Source organism: Lepisosteus oculatus, chromosome 7 (genome assembly GCF_040954835.1).
Source record: "Lepisosteus oculatus isolate fLepOcu1 chromosome 7, fLepOcu1.hap2, whole genome shotgun sequence".
Taxonomy (NCBI): Eukaryota; Metazoa; Chordata; class Actinopteri; order Semionotiformes; family Lepisosteidae; genus Lepisosteus; species Lepisosteus oculatus.
Window position 1 is genome coordinate 14,297,379 of NC_090702.1, and position 15,723 is coordinate 14,313,101.

The window sequence follows — 15,723 nt, forward strand, 5'->3', positions numbered from 1 at the left end:
CAAAACAAAGTCATATTTGTCATAAATAATTTAATTCCAGAAAATGCAAGGGTCTAATTTATTTATCATTCTCTTAGTACAATATTCTGTAAATATTCCTCTGGCAGGGATTGCACTGAAAAAAAACCTCCCGTAGCATTCTGTGAGGTTCTGGAACTTCAGTGAGGGTGTTTGTTACCATTCCCCTAGGCGAAATACTATAGATCTAGCTCCTTCAGACTTTTTAGTTTCCATCTGTGAACCACAAATATTTGACTGAACTGAGGTCTGGAGATTGACATAATTGTGTGTGTAGTTAACCACTTTTTTATTTTGGATGTATACTTCAGAGCACGCTCTGCAGGAATGGTTGTTTTCAGACACGACTGAACTTCATGGCAGAGGGAACCAGGAGTTTGGCCAAAATGCCCTGGTACATGTGAGGGTACATGTGATTCCCTTTATCTTGAATTGTTGCCTTTGGATTCATGGTTACCTTCTGAACCACTTGTTTCATGGCCTGAGATGGCAGATACTCATGGATACTCTTCCTAACAGGTTTGCTTTTGTTCCAGTAGCTTTTAATAATGGAGAAACAGTGAAATGATGTAGATTCAACTTTTTATGGATTATTTTGTAGCCTTTACCCAACTCATGGAGGTCAATGATCATTTGTCCACAGTCTCTGGAAAGGTCTTTAACCTGAACCACGATGATGCATGCTACCATTGAATGTCTTCTGTGATACTTCCTTTTATACGCCAGGGAACAGGAAACCTCAAGAGGCCTTCTGCAGTATATAATTCCAGAGAGTTCCCCTCCACTTCCAAAGAGCAGGATGTTATTGTAGATTAGTTTTCGTTGGATTTTATTTAAAGGATTACCATGAGGTATGAATAAATGTGACATAAATGTGATCACATTTACTTTCTGACATTCAAATAATTATTTATGACAAATATGACTACTCCTTGGAATGTTACTAAGATTGCTGTATAATGTTTTTTTTAGATTTTTAATGTATTTATTACATAACTCATTATTTTAAATTATCATAATGTAAATATCAAAACCTATCAATGAGTGGTGCTGCAAGATAAGAATGATATCATTTATTACAAGCAAAAGCACATTTTTAACAGTGCATAACAGCATACCTAAAATTTGTATATTAAGACGACACTTTATTCTATTTTAAAAGCAATTCTCTATGTTACTGATTAATCTGTAATAGAAATGGTATTCAATTATTACTTTTTATTTTTAAAATAACTTAAATAAGTATATATTACAATTCTTAGTACTACCTGCAGGTCAACCTTAAAAATAATCACAACTCATTTTTAAAGTTTGTTTTTCTTAATAGCTATAAAAGAGCTACCAGTAGCAGACAAAAAATGTAAACACCCACCAAAATAAAGTTATTAAAAACTGTGTTGGGCCACCATGTACTGCCAGTATACCCTGTATATGAATCATGGCATGTCTACCAGCATCTGGTATTCTGTTAGTGGGATGCTTCAATCAGGTACTTCATGGCTAATGGAGATGGAAAAATTGTCCCTCTTTTTATCTCATAAATGCTTGATTTGGTGCAGTGACTCAGGTGACTGAGAAAGCCTGGATATATAGAAAACAACAGTATCATGCTCACGCATGCTCTGTGAATGGTGGCATTATCATTCTGGAAGACACCGGAGGTGTCTTTACGACAGGAAAGAAATGCTATAACATGGGGTATAGACAATCACTCAGTACCATTAGGATTGATTATCATTGACCTTGTCTTCCACAATATTATGGAAGCACCAGAGCCCTTCACTGTTGGAAACAAACTCTCAGGCCTGTAGAAATTGTAGTGTACAGAAATTGTAATGTGCACTTGTCAGTTTGTTAAGATGAAGATGATTCATCTGACTGTATTACATTTCTCCGTTGCGCGATAGTTCATTGCCCGACCTCTTTGTACCATTTGTATCTGTGCTGTTTGTACACATGCAAACATGCATTTGCAGGTGTGATGATCAGCACAGCAACCCCAAAATGCTATTGCTCTGTGAAGCTCTCTGCAGACTGTGATTAAACTGGGCTGCTAATACCTCTTGTTTAATTTGCAGTCAGCTGATCTACAGTTGCTCACCTGTTTTACCTGCACTTAGAATTAATGGACACACACAATGCTGGAGAATGTGTTTCCGTCCATTGTAGCCCTTTGCTGATGATATCTTTCCCTTCAAAGTTCTACGTTGACATCATTTTAGACAGTGTTGTGTGTGAAACACCAGGGATCTTGCTGTCTTTATCACTGAAGCTCCTGACAAATGCACCTCAACAATCACTCCTCTTTTAAAGTCACTGAAGTTGTGCAGTCATGCTGGCTTTAACCAGGCCTCTACAGCATATTTATACGTGAACCTAAGCATGCTGGCGTGTCATTTGCTTAATTAATGCATGAGCCACACCTGTGTGGAAGTCTGTGGTTTCAATATATTTGTGTACCCTTATGTGGCGAGGAGTTTCCATTTTGTATATATCCATTACCTGTATATAATCGATGGATGGCAAGACCTCAACTGGTCTGACATTGTTATTGTAACACTTCATTTGAGTTTGTATTCATTAACAGCCTAACAATTTCCATGTTCCATGTAGTAAAATATTATCCATCCATTGTCAGAAAGCTGCTCATTACTAATTGCAGGTTTTAGCAATCCAGAGCCAATCCTGGAAGCACAAGGACTACACCATAGATGAGACACCAGTCCATCACACAGCAGACACACGCAAACGGCCAATCTGTAGACATCAGCTAATCAATCTAACATGTCTTTGGAAGGTGGGAGAGTCAGGACACCTGGAGAAAACCAGTGTAATGAATCAGAACCTGCAAACGTCACACAAAGCATTCCACAATCTGGAACCAAACAAGAATCCCATTTGTACAGGAAATTATAAGCAGTACAAATATTTTCATGAAACATACAGGAAATACAGAAACCAATTAGAAACATATATATATATAGATTAAAAACACATTCTTACCTTGTAGATACATGATTTTGCATTTAGGAAAAACAGTTCAATTGTGGCATTGTCCTTCAAGTAGGATATACTTTCAATGTAAAACCTAAAAAAAATTAAAAAATAAGACTTTAGAAATGGTATGCAAAATACTGGGGGGCAGCATAGCAAAGCACTGTGGGTAAAACACTGGAAATGTAAATTGCTTGTGGATTCAATTCTCTGCTGCAGACATTGTTGTGCCCCTGAGAAAGTACTTGACCCCAGTTGTTCCAATCCACCCAGCTGTGTAAGTATGACCTGCAAGTGTAATCCCTTTGTTGGGCTGGCACTTTATGCTACTGAAACCTGATTGACCTGTGTCCCAGGGAGGCACTGGGTGAGCCATATTAGATGCTATGCTTAAGCAATATATCATGAAACCCAACTGCCCCAAGATTACAGTGGGTGATTTGTTCCAAATTTCTATTTGAAGACTTGAAACTGACATTGAAAGACTAAAAACAAAAACGTCATTAATCCAGCCATTTGTATAACAGCATATTGTTTATTGCTTTACAGTATTCCAGTTATTTCATTCCCATTGAGCTGTACCACACGTTATACCACTTCGACATGGAAGATGTGCTCACTGCTTAAAGCTTCCACTAGAGGTCATCAAATACAAGAACATGACCTAGGGACCTGGCTTCTGCTCTCTTTTATGTATTTAATGTTCATTTCCTCACTTCTTCAGTGCAGCGGATTAGACTTAATTTGCCAAGATACATATGAATGTACTGAACAGACAAGAGACAAGAGGAAGGGTATTAAGAAATGTACGCATGCACACAAGCAAGAACACAATCATGGACCCTTCAGTTTCACGTCACGGCTCTAGCAAATTCATGTGTCCTGACCTCTGCTGCGATTTTGTTATTAGCTTTATATGGACTGGAACACAAAATAAAATCTATCAAACAGCCATTTCCCCTGCACGCAGCACACACACCAATGGTTCACAGTAGAATTTATAGTGAGAAGCTCTGGTGACAGGAACGCTACTAACCCAGTCAGCCCTAAACCAGTCAGCCCTACAAATCCTCTTTAAAAAGGGAACCACAATAACTTAATTCTCTAGCGGCAATTACAAGAACAACGTCAGAACTGTTTTTGTCCAAGGGAAGAAACGAAAGGGCCAGAGAGCAAATGATGACCATGTCACCAAATTGCCATTGGCTTTCTGTTGCATGTTGGCTTGTAGATATTAAATGCACCACTGCCTACTGTTTTCTAGTGCATGGTTTGGGATTAGTAAAGGAAATGCCTTATTTTTTTGTACTATAAACCTTTTTAATCCTGATTTTTCTATGAAAATAATTTTCTTTAAATTCTTTGAATGCAAAAAGTCAATTTCTTCTACTGTGAGTTAAAAGTGAAAAAAGAAAAACCAGTAGAGTAACATTCTAAAAACAGACGCTTATAAGTTTTGAAACAGTATCACAGCATACATGTAACCCTATGTATGTAATGTATGTAACCCTAAAAATAAATCAACAATGACCCAGGATTATTAAATGTACCTGCAAAAAGAAAACAAATATCCTATTGCAAATCTGTTATGTAAGGAAGCATGAGTTATACTAAATTTAATTTTAATAAATATATATTAAATATACATTGACAGGCACACATTGAGTAGGTTTGTAGAGCTTCTGTACATCAACACTATGCAATCTGAATAAAATATGAAGAGTATTAAACCATTATGTAAAGAAGGACATAGTTGCCTGTATATTAATATAGAGAACTTTTAATATAGCAAAAATATTAAGAATCATGTTGTTACAGTTTATTGAATTCTGCATTCTGCACACAAAAATGATGGCACTACACAATGTTTAACATTTTGGTAACGTCATAGCAACAAAAGAAATTCTTAATCAAGATCTGGTGAAAAATGATGTAGATATTTGCATTCTTAACCACATCAGTACATGTTCAATGCATGATGAAGGATGTAACATCTTTTGTTAATGACTTTGCTTTTCATCAGTCTCACAAAGCATGTCCAGTATCACAGAACAACCAGCTTCGTAAAATGATGTAAGCATGCTGCAACACCCATTGCTGCACATTATCACTGTAGACTCAATGTAAACCTTAGAGGCTTTGTAGATATGTTGCAGAAAATCTAACATTAAAATCCCCTACATGGTGGCTTATAAGATCCTGAAATTGTGAAAAAATAATTAATTAAAGCTAAACAGCTAAACAACATCAAAAGCAACAAAGGTGAATTGGCACAAGTCTCCAAAATTAGACCTGTAAACAACAATCAAAAATCAATTAAATTATATTGCGACACTGGTCTTTATTGTGGCGTCAAATAAGGGTAAAACGGCGCCATCTAGGGGTAATACCCAGGATCATCTAAAATAGTCCATACAGCAAAGGCTTTACTATCCAACCATTTGCTGACAGAAATACTCTACTAAACAGCAAGCCATAAGCCAATAGAAAATCATCTTTTACTGTTTGTTGATCACTTCTGGTTCTACCCATCTTGCATCCTTTTTCAGTCGCTGTTGTCTTTCAGTAGTTTTGGATGGTGTCATGAGAGTGCACGGTTTCTGTAAACATCCACCATAGCACAGGCACAGTTTATCATCCTTGCCTAGGTTTATCTCAAAACATTTACACCATCAAAATCACAGCCGCACAAGTAGGAAACTGGCAAAAATGCAAGCATGTTGTGCTTACAGTACTACAGGCACTGGAGATAATAAAAATAATAACTTGCCAAAGGACGATCAATGGACAACAGGGCTAAAAAGGCTCAGTCACTAGAATCTATGGCTTCCTCAAAAATAAGCAAGGCTATTGACACCCACTGTACTCTTGAAAGACCTAAGCTAGTCCATTTAGATAAGGGTTTGAGAATTTTGAGATAAGGTTTGAGATCAGACATTGAGAATGTTCACTTATATCTGGACCCATGCTCATGAGAAAGTTAAGCACTTTCATGAGACGATGGAGATTACAGAAGCATGATAGTTATTGGATGGGTTGGCTGTTGAGCTTCAAGCTTTGTAGTGTAATAAGAATAAAAATTCAAATGTACGTGTATGTTACATTAAAATCATAAAATCTTCACTAACCCATACCTCACACTCCCTATAGAATCGCGGATAGAAAAAGCATTTAGTGTAGCTCACTACAGTGTGTTACATAATTTTTCATCGTCATTAATCATCGATAAAGCAATATTAAGGAGAGTGCCAATGTATTACCCTGTCATCACTAGTTGTGTCTAAAATACCAAACCTTGTGCCTCACCACAAAAAAATGGGCTAAGGGTCAGTCCATAAATAGGCTATATATGTGCAAATAGCTTTCTATCAAAGCCAATTAAGACCAAAAAGAGGATCGTATATGTGGAAATTCAATCCAGAACTGGACAGTCAATTTTTATCCGGTGCCTTAACATGTCTTTTACTGAACGTCTTAAGTGTGTTGGCTGCACATAGCCAAATAATATAATGTACTGTACTGTATGTGGTCACTGTGAGAGAAATCACTCAAAAGTCAAGCAACTGCAGGGAAAAAAACTAAACAACATTTTCAGGTAAAAGTAAGAAATCGTGTGCACAATCACACGTTTCTAGGTTGTTAAACTCATCACAGAACTGGGCTGCCCTTTTACTGATAGAGAATTTGAGAAGCAAATGACCCACATATCCAATGCGGTTTGTTCAGAAACTAAAGATGCTTTAAAGAAATTGGCCTCTCCAAAATGAGAACTCAGTGATTCACTGCTGACATCCAAGATTTCATGTGATTGCGCATTCATGAGTTTTCCAGATGCCTTAGATGAAAGCATAGACACCAATAATAACATGCAGCTTTTAATAGTCTGTGCAGTCACTGAGACATTCAAAGTTAATAAAAAACTTGCAACTCTTTTTTCTTTGCATGATAGGACAACTGACATTTTCAATGCTTTCATGAAAACGGTTGAAGAATTAAATTGTCCAGTAGAGTGCCAGCTATGATGGACAAGTGGTTTAATTGGTTGTCTTTAGAAGCACTTTGAGCATGATCAAGCTGCATTGTTGAAGCACTATTTCTACATAATCCATCAGTAGCAGATGAAATATATATAATTCAAAACCATAATGGACTTTGTGGTGTCCACTGTTAACTTTATTCAAGTGTGATCTCTTACCCACTGTGAATTCCAATCTGTTCCAGCGAGTATCAGTGCTGCAAACAATGTCATTCTTTCCCATACAGAAAGGTGGCCAAGCAGTGGAACTACTCTGAGAATGTTTGCTCAGCTAAGTGAAACAAGTCTTTTCTGCAAGAAAAGGGAAGAGACATCCCTCATGGAAGACAGTGAATGGCCTGCTGACCTGACATTTTTGACACACATACTGTAGCTGCACATCTGAATGACCAAATCCTAAACTTGCAGGGGGGTGTGAGATGTTTGAAGCAGTCCGTGGATTTCCAATGAAATTTGGGCCTGTGCAGAGATCATCTCAAGAAAGGTAAATTCACACACTTGGCAACAGAGTTGGACACCTTTGCTGGCAAGACTTATTACGGGAGTGATTGAGCAAGCACACTTGTCTTGAAGATTACTATTAGGTGTTTAGGAGCAGATCTGTGCAGTTTTGGAACAAGAATGCCGTGTTCAAGCTGTTTCAGAATTTATTCTCCGTAGACGCAGAGATTGCTCGACTCAAAGTAAAAGAGAGTCCTGCAAAGGGTTTTTTAAATAGAAATGTATAAAATGTACATTTAAAGCAATAGCTGAAACTAGAAGTGCAAAATATACATTTTCTATCATCAAACATTCTGTTTACAACTGTTCTTTTTTATGGCAATTCACAGAGTACTGCATTCCTGAAAATGTCATTTAGACTTGATGATGATATTACTATAAAAGAAAAACAACAGAGCCTGTTTTGACCTGAAAAAAACAGCTGAACAAGTGAATTTTCTTTGAATTTATTTAAGATGAGTTTCTATTGTTCACAGTTAAAACAATGTGTGTATAATGTTCAAAATTCAAAAGATACAAATAACAATTCCACAATGATTGGATCTGACAAAACTGAACAGGAACTGATTTGGTATCAAAAAGTAATTTAAGTGTATCTGTCATTTAAGTCCTCTAATTGATAATCTTATAAGAGGACTTAAATAACAGAGGATTTGTTAGTAGAAGGGAAATTCTGTATGCGGCAAAGCAATTGGGAATACTGAAATCAATACACAATCAAGATTCACACAAAATGTTATACCCCTATTAAGGTAATCATTTAAACAGTAATAAGTAATAAACAGCTTTTAGTTTGAAGAGGAATCATACATGTAAGTCCTAACCACAACAGCATAGGCATAGCACAACACGTTTTACATCTTAATTAGCATTATAGCTCTCTGGGTATTTAGATATGTTATTTACATTTTAAATAGTGAACAAATGGGCTTGTTGATTTGTTTTGCAAGTCAGGTTTTGTTACTTGGGAAAAGAAAACACGGAGCTTAGGTCATGTAGTGTCACAAAAATGCCAGGAGTTCATTGTTTCTTACTTGAATACCATGAAGACATTAAATAATTAATATTCTGTATAAATATAACAAAAAGTTATGATTTTAGTTAACAGACTAAAGAAAAGCCATGTTTCTCATGAATAGTATTGATCATCTCATATCTATGCTGCTCTGTGAAGGACAAGCAATGCCCAGGAAGGCAAAGTGTCAGTGTATTGGCCCAGGACAATCATATTTTTCTGATCCATGCGCATAATACAGTTGTTAAACTGCAGTGGCAACAGGAAAAAAATCAGGGCATATCAGCAGAAAGACTGTAGACATCTGTCTGCATTTAAATGATCTGCAAGCTCAGGGGCAGTCCAGAGCTCAGATGTTGATAAAATCTTCTGAAGATACAGAGCATCTGAGGCAGAGATATTGTAATGAATGTTATGCTGACTCTCGTGTTTTTCAAGCCAGCCAGTGCTTCGATTTTCTAGTAAGACAATGCAAAAACAACACAGCACTAGGGTCAGAAAAAAATGACTCCAAGAAAACAAAGTGGAACAATGTGCTCTGGACAGATGAACCAAAAGTGGAGTTTTTGGCCAAACGTCATGGTTGGCTAAAATCTAACATTACCTTTGACCAGAAGGTACCAGCCATCAATCACGGTGGTGAGCTTGGGCTTGCTTTGCTGCCTCAGGAGCTGTATGCCTTGCTATCATTGAGTCTACCATGAAGCCTACACCAAAGCCTACCAAAGTATTCCCGAGGAAAATGTAAGACCATCTTACGCAATTGCATCATGCAACAGGACAATGTTCCAGAACACACAAGCAAATCTACGATAGAATGGGTAAAAAATGGGTAAAAAAAAAATGGGTAGAATGGGTAAAAAAAAAAGAAATTCAGGATTTTGGAAATGCCAAGTCAATTTCCAGACCTAAAACCCCGTAAAGTGCATATCTGTCCATATAAGAATCCTCAAACATGAGGGTTTCACTTAACTTATTGCTGCTAAAAGGAGTGAATTCTTTTTTTTCACGCAAAGATAATGAACGCTGGCTGATTTTTTAAAAATAATGACAAAGAAGAATTTGTGTGTGCTATTTGTCAAAAGAGGTTAGTATCATCTGTTGATATTTTATGCAATTTATTTTGATAATTATATTGAAATGTTTTATTCCAGAAAATTGAGTACTTTACATTTCTCTGGTGTATCAGTTTAGCATATCATTGCACAATGCATACTCCTAGTGAGTAAGACTCCTAGTGGATAATATGAGCTGTATATTGCCTCGAATTGAATGTGAAAGGCCGCTGGCCTTTCAGTGGGAAAATGCGAAGAAGAAGGATTGCATGTTATTCATATACACTTATTAGCAGCAGTATCTTAATGGTTAATCAGTCTGGTAGCAGCAGCACCTGAACCAAATATTTCATTGATAGCTATCAAAACTATTAACTCATTTTACTATGAAAAGAAAACTTTCCATAATATTTAATGTAAATCTAAAATCTTTTACCAGAATTAATATCCTTAGCAGCTTTTAGGAAGTGAAAGACAATTCAGCCTTCTTAATGTCTGCTAGTTTATGATAGTACTGATTCTATAACTAACATACACCTTTATTGCAGTACACAACACCAAAATTACTCATTTTTTAATGCAAAAAAATGTGTTCTTGAGGGACAAAGGGATTCTGTACACATGCGAAATATGATTTTTAGTACAACACAGCATAAATATGTGATGTAAATGTAGAAACAGTGTGCAATAAGAGCTACAACTGAATGACAAAAATGACAAGTACCAATTTTAAACCAAAGGTATGGCTTCCACATTGATCACTACCTGTACTGATTTATATACAACTGCATTTATATAACTGCAGTTATATAAGACAGTACAGAAAACCAATATCAGATGTATGGATCATTATACAGTTCTTCTTTATTTAAGGATAAACAAATTAACTGTATCAACTGTAAAATAATTTCATTATCTAACAAAATAAAAGATAAACCAAATAGACATTCTACTCAGCTTTTTCTTCTTCTTCTTCTTATTATTATTATTTTCACTGCAAACCCAAAGAGCTCTGCCAAAAACCTGACACTAGCTTGCCACTATTTGCTTTGTAACAGAAAGCTACAGTAGTCAAATATAACATCACAAAATTTAGTCTAACAGAAGAACAGGGTCCAGATTATTGTCAGGTTTCATCTCACTACAAATACAGGAGATACATTAAATTAAATGCATTTCTGGTTCCTTATCAATTCAAGTAAAATGCTTGGATTAAAGAAACTGACTTTGAGCTGTTTCTATTTAAAATCAATCAAATATCCGCATTATTGCGCAAGTAAGGGAAATAATGGCTTTCAAGACCGTAATAACAGTTGTTTCACAAACAGTTCAGCTCCACCTTGTACCGTGAGCACAAAATGTTGAAACTGCTACTCCCAAACACAACAGACACTCCTATACTTTACAAACAACATATTTGTTTAAAATGCATGTCTTTACAAGTGTCGTAAAGACTCTTTACAAGGCTCTCTTTAGCAGTGACTATTGTGTATTTCAACAGAGATGGTACTTCAAAGACAGAAGACTCTTCTGATCTTTTTTTTTTCTTTCTGCAGTACGAACAGGACCATCCCATTCGGAGAATAAACCAAAATGCAACTCAAGTCTTCCCAAAAGCAAAATATATCCTTAAAGTATATAATGCTTCCACTGTCATAATAACAAGCTTTCATCAAAGAACACAAAATCTCTGAAGAGACGCCTCATGAAAGACAGTTCCAGGCCACATGCACTGTATGCCGATGTGAAAATAAGATGTTTATACTATTTATACATCAATACTATTGATGTACCAGTGGTAGATCTTCCTTCTAGGATACGGTATCACTAAATAAAAATCATAATCTTCTTTACTGTAAATTAATGTGACAAGGTATTATTGAGGAACCAAACATTTTAGGGGAACTCACAGCTATTAATTATATGCTAAATAAGCTTGAGATTCCAGTCTTGGAGCAGACTTTAACACAGCTATCACTGGGCTGTCATTCAGCAGTGAGTGAATATGCAGTACAAGCTGGTTTGCCACCATCCATATATTCTTCTCCAGTACTGGAGAAAAAAACCTGGATGGATTTAGTCTAAAGCTGGTTCAGGAAAAAGAAAACTCACAGTCATTCACAGGAATCACAGAGCCAAAGCGCTTTCATTTGGTACTTAAATTGTTCTGATTTCAAGATCTGTATTTTTTCTTTGAAAATCAAAACAGATCTCAGAAAAAAAACAGCTTTCATTTATGCTAAACCAGTTCTGTGTTTTACATGACATGAAAGCATTTTCCAATTTCCAACACGAGATAAAAGTTTCATTGGTTATATTTCAGATAATACTGGCAGTTACATTTCACTTGGCTATTTCTGGGTCTCATTGTATCTAAAGCCATTCTCTACATTGGTATACAAAACAGAGGCATATCAATTTCAGAATAAAATGCATAAAACATAACCATTTGGAAACTTCAGTTCTGTCTGAATCACCCTCTTGATTGTGTACATTAGTATTCATGATATATCCACTTTTCTTTTCTTTTTTGCTTTTATAAATAATGAATAAAGATGTCTTTGGGACCTTTAACGGATTGGCAGATCTGCAATTGTTATACTGGGTAATTATTGTGATTAAATAAGATGGACATAAAATCAATACATTATCTATTCCTTAGACAGATCGACTGGCTTCAAAACTGTGAATGCCTGCTGTCAGTCATGCCCTAATTAAAAGATAATCTCAGCCCGTGTGGACCAAAGTGAGGAAAATTGAGGGATGTGGTGGAGGCCTTAGCATGATTCATGTGTTCACAGACTGCACAATTAAAAAGAAAGAATGGCTATTTTCTCTCACACAATGAATCACAGAATATAACTTGTGTGACATTTAAGAGATTGTACCCTCAGTTATATGTTTTATCCTTGTCAGATTAATATTACAATGGTCACATTTTATAATTCTTTGAAATGAAATGTCATATAGCACTTTATGTCAGAGGATTATAAAACTGACCAAAATATTTCACTTATGTAGACAAATGGCCAACACTGTCACTAACTTTTCATATTAAAATGTGTATGAAGATAAATCCTCCGTTTTTAATACAGCAGCTTTTTATGCCTGAATCTCTCTAGGGATTGTGTATCCAAGGTCACCGAAATTGTGATCTTCTATGTTGACACATTTGAGAAGAGCCTACCACTAACAAAGAGAGCCTGAAAAACAACTGTTCCTGAACAAGACAAAAATACAATGATGATTTTTCCTTTCATTTCTTAACAATTGTAGCAGGATTCAAGCAGTGTAAACAAGTTTTAAACTCCAGCAGCGTCTCAAGAGATCAGGCTTTAAATTACTGCATGTGGTCAACAAGTCACGCAGTCTCACCTGTTTCTTCTGCTGTGCTAAGGAGCTGCTTAAGGACAGCAAACCTGCTGCCATTTGAAATAAAGTGCCAGTAACAGTGCATGCTGGTGTTCCTCCATAGCTGTGTGGTTTGGATATCAGCATTCTAAATTTCATGTCATTTAAGATATATTTTTACTTTGCACTGAGCTTTCTTAATAAAAACATCACCAGGAACCTAAGGTATTTATTTAATTGTAAGTCAAAATTCTTTTGATTCATTAGTGGAGCCTATTATTGACTTTTCACATTAAAATGTAGGACTAAAACAAATTTTCATGACGTTTTTATCTAGCATCTCATCAATATAGACAATATTGGGATTTTAAGATGGATAACAAACTGAAGAAAATATTTAATCTCTTTGAAATGCGATTTGTTTTTAGTGTTAATAGTATTAAACATTTCTTTGTTACTTTATACTATTGGTAACTCCAACACTTGCACCATTAGTACAACTAAAAACAGAAAACAAGACATGTGACTCTGGCTTGGTTTCACATCTTGTAACATTTAAAGTAACATCACAGCTGAAAGCTTAAAAAGTGCATTAAATGTAGTATTCTACAGATAAATAAATCTACTAGGCTTAAAAAAGATGATAAGGTACTAATTGAAACTCTAATGAGCCTGTCTGCATGCCATTCAAAAGCCCAGATTAGCGAATTCAGTAACAGATGACTATGAGGGCGCCGTGGCAGAAATACATAATCGGAGTCAAGGCATTTGTTTTTCATGTTGACACACTTGGTCTCACTTAGCTGCTGTTTTGTTGACGTCTTCCTTTTATCTTGCTTCTATTTAAAACACTGAGTACATGTTAAAAAAGGAAAATCTTTTTTTCTTAAAAAAATATACCACAAAAAAATCAGGGTTAGAATGTACATTATGAATCATGAATATTTAGAAGCGAAGGGTATCACACCGTGCTTAAGATCCTTTACGGACTGCTGCACTGCAGGCTCTTCTTGCATAATAGTAATGCTAAGATTTAAATGATGAATTCAGATTTGCATTATACATAAGGGTTTACATTTCCAAAGTTTATTCTTTCCTAGTGAAGCTCCCTTTAGCCTGGAGTAATTAATACTGACGTGTATTAACAGAGGATGTAATTGAAGCATGTTTTGCTACTGTGACTGTGGAAGTATTCAAACAGTAATAGTGGTTCATATGGTGTCAGAATAAAGGCACTTATCTCTGTAATATCCCTCAGTTACAGTTTATTTCAAGCAAAGATGCAGCAATTCAGACCAAGGATCTTTTAAAACAGCTAAGGGCTAAGGATAAGGAAAAGCGCAGATCAGGAGAAGGGCAGGAAAACATTTCAAAAACCCTAAACATATCTCTTTAATCATGATGGACATGCTGGTAAAGTTGATCATTATGAAGTGGAGGGCACCCAGACCCCATCTAGATCTGCCAACTCAGCAGCTGGACAATGAGGAAACTGGTAAGGGATGTCATCTTGAGGCCAATGGCAACATTGAAAGAGCTACAGAGTTCAGTGACTGAGACAGAAGATAATGTCCAACAACCAATGATTCCACAAAGCTAGCTTCTGTAGCAGAGTGGAAAACCCATCCTAAATCCTGTGTAATTTTGCAACAAAGCATTTAAGTGATCCTGACAACATGTGGCAAAAGGCTTTGGGGGTGGCCAAGACAAATTAGCACTTTTTTATCTTAATGCAAAGCAATACATCTGACGCAAACTTAAAGATAGTGCCTCACTCAGTCAACACCATTCCTACCATTAGGAATAGTGGTGGCAGCATTACGTTATAGCTCTGCTTCTGCTTCTCATCATTAGAGGCTATGAAGCTTGTCATTATGGATGAGATTATAGATGGAGCAAAGTACCAGCAATTCTTGAAGGAATATCTCCTTCAGAACTAAAACTGATTCAAAGCACCAGGCCAGAGATTCACTGGAGTGGCTTCAGAATATGAAAGTGAATGTCCTTGGGCAGCCCAGTCAAAATCCTGATTTGAATCCTATTGCGAATCTGTGGAATTACTTGGAAAGCTCTGTCCATAAGCAATCCCATGGAAACATGAGGGAATTTGAGCAAATCTGCCAAGAAGAATTGGCGAGCACCAAGCTTGCACCAAGATAGTGTGCAAAGTACTGAGAGATATACCTGGAAAGGTATGAGCCTGTAATTGCTGCCAAAGATGTGTCCACTGTTCATTGGTCTGAATACTTACGCAAACAACATCTTTCAATCTGATTCTGGTTAGTTTTTACTAACATTTACGGTAACAGATCTTATCCTGTGGAATATTTTGCAAAGCACTATACACATTAAAGAGAAAGTCTGTCTCTTTAGTCCATACTGTATGTAGAAAAGAAGGCTCAAGGGAAGAAGGTACCTAAGTTCCTCTGTTCATTTTCAGGTGATAAAACATGGGGGACTATTCTGAGCAGTCAATCAAATGTTTACGGCATGTCATGGAAGGTGGGAGGAACCTGGGACACCCAGTGTAAATCCAGATTACAGAGGGAGAACAAGCAAACTTCAATGGCAGCTGTTATATCCATCAACAGTGCATATCACCACATCACCATGCTGCACATGTCTAGAACAGAAGTGGTTTTCATGCAGTAATATATAAGGAAAGAATATACGTCTGCTATTCACAGGATGTAGAACGACTGAGCGATGACCAAAAGAATTAGTGACATTTCTGAGAGTTTTTGTGAATTTTG

At 36.3% G+C, this 15,723-nt stretch overlaps 1 protein-coding gene across 11 annotated transcripts in view; it reads right to left on the minus strand.

The window, feature by feature from the left end:
• Positions 1-15,723, minus strand: part of frmd4a (FERM domain containing 4A) — a 275,536-nt gene that overhangs the window by 73,380 nt on the left and 186,433 nt on the right. For all 11 annotated transcript variants that reach the window (XM_015353190.2, XM_015353192.2, XM_015353193.2 and 8 more), the window contains one exon: positions 3,022-3,106. In XM_015353190.2, the coding sequence (XP_015208676.1) occupies positions 3,022-3,106 (85 nt within the window). The remainder of the gene's footprint in view (positions 1-3,021; positions 3,107-15,723) is intronic.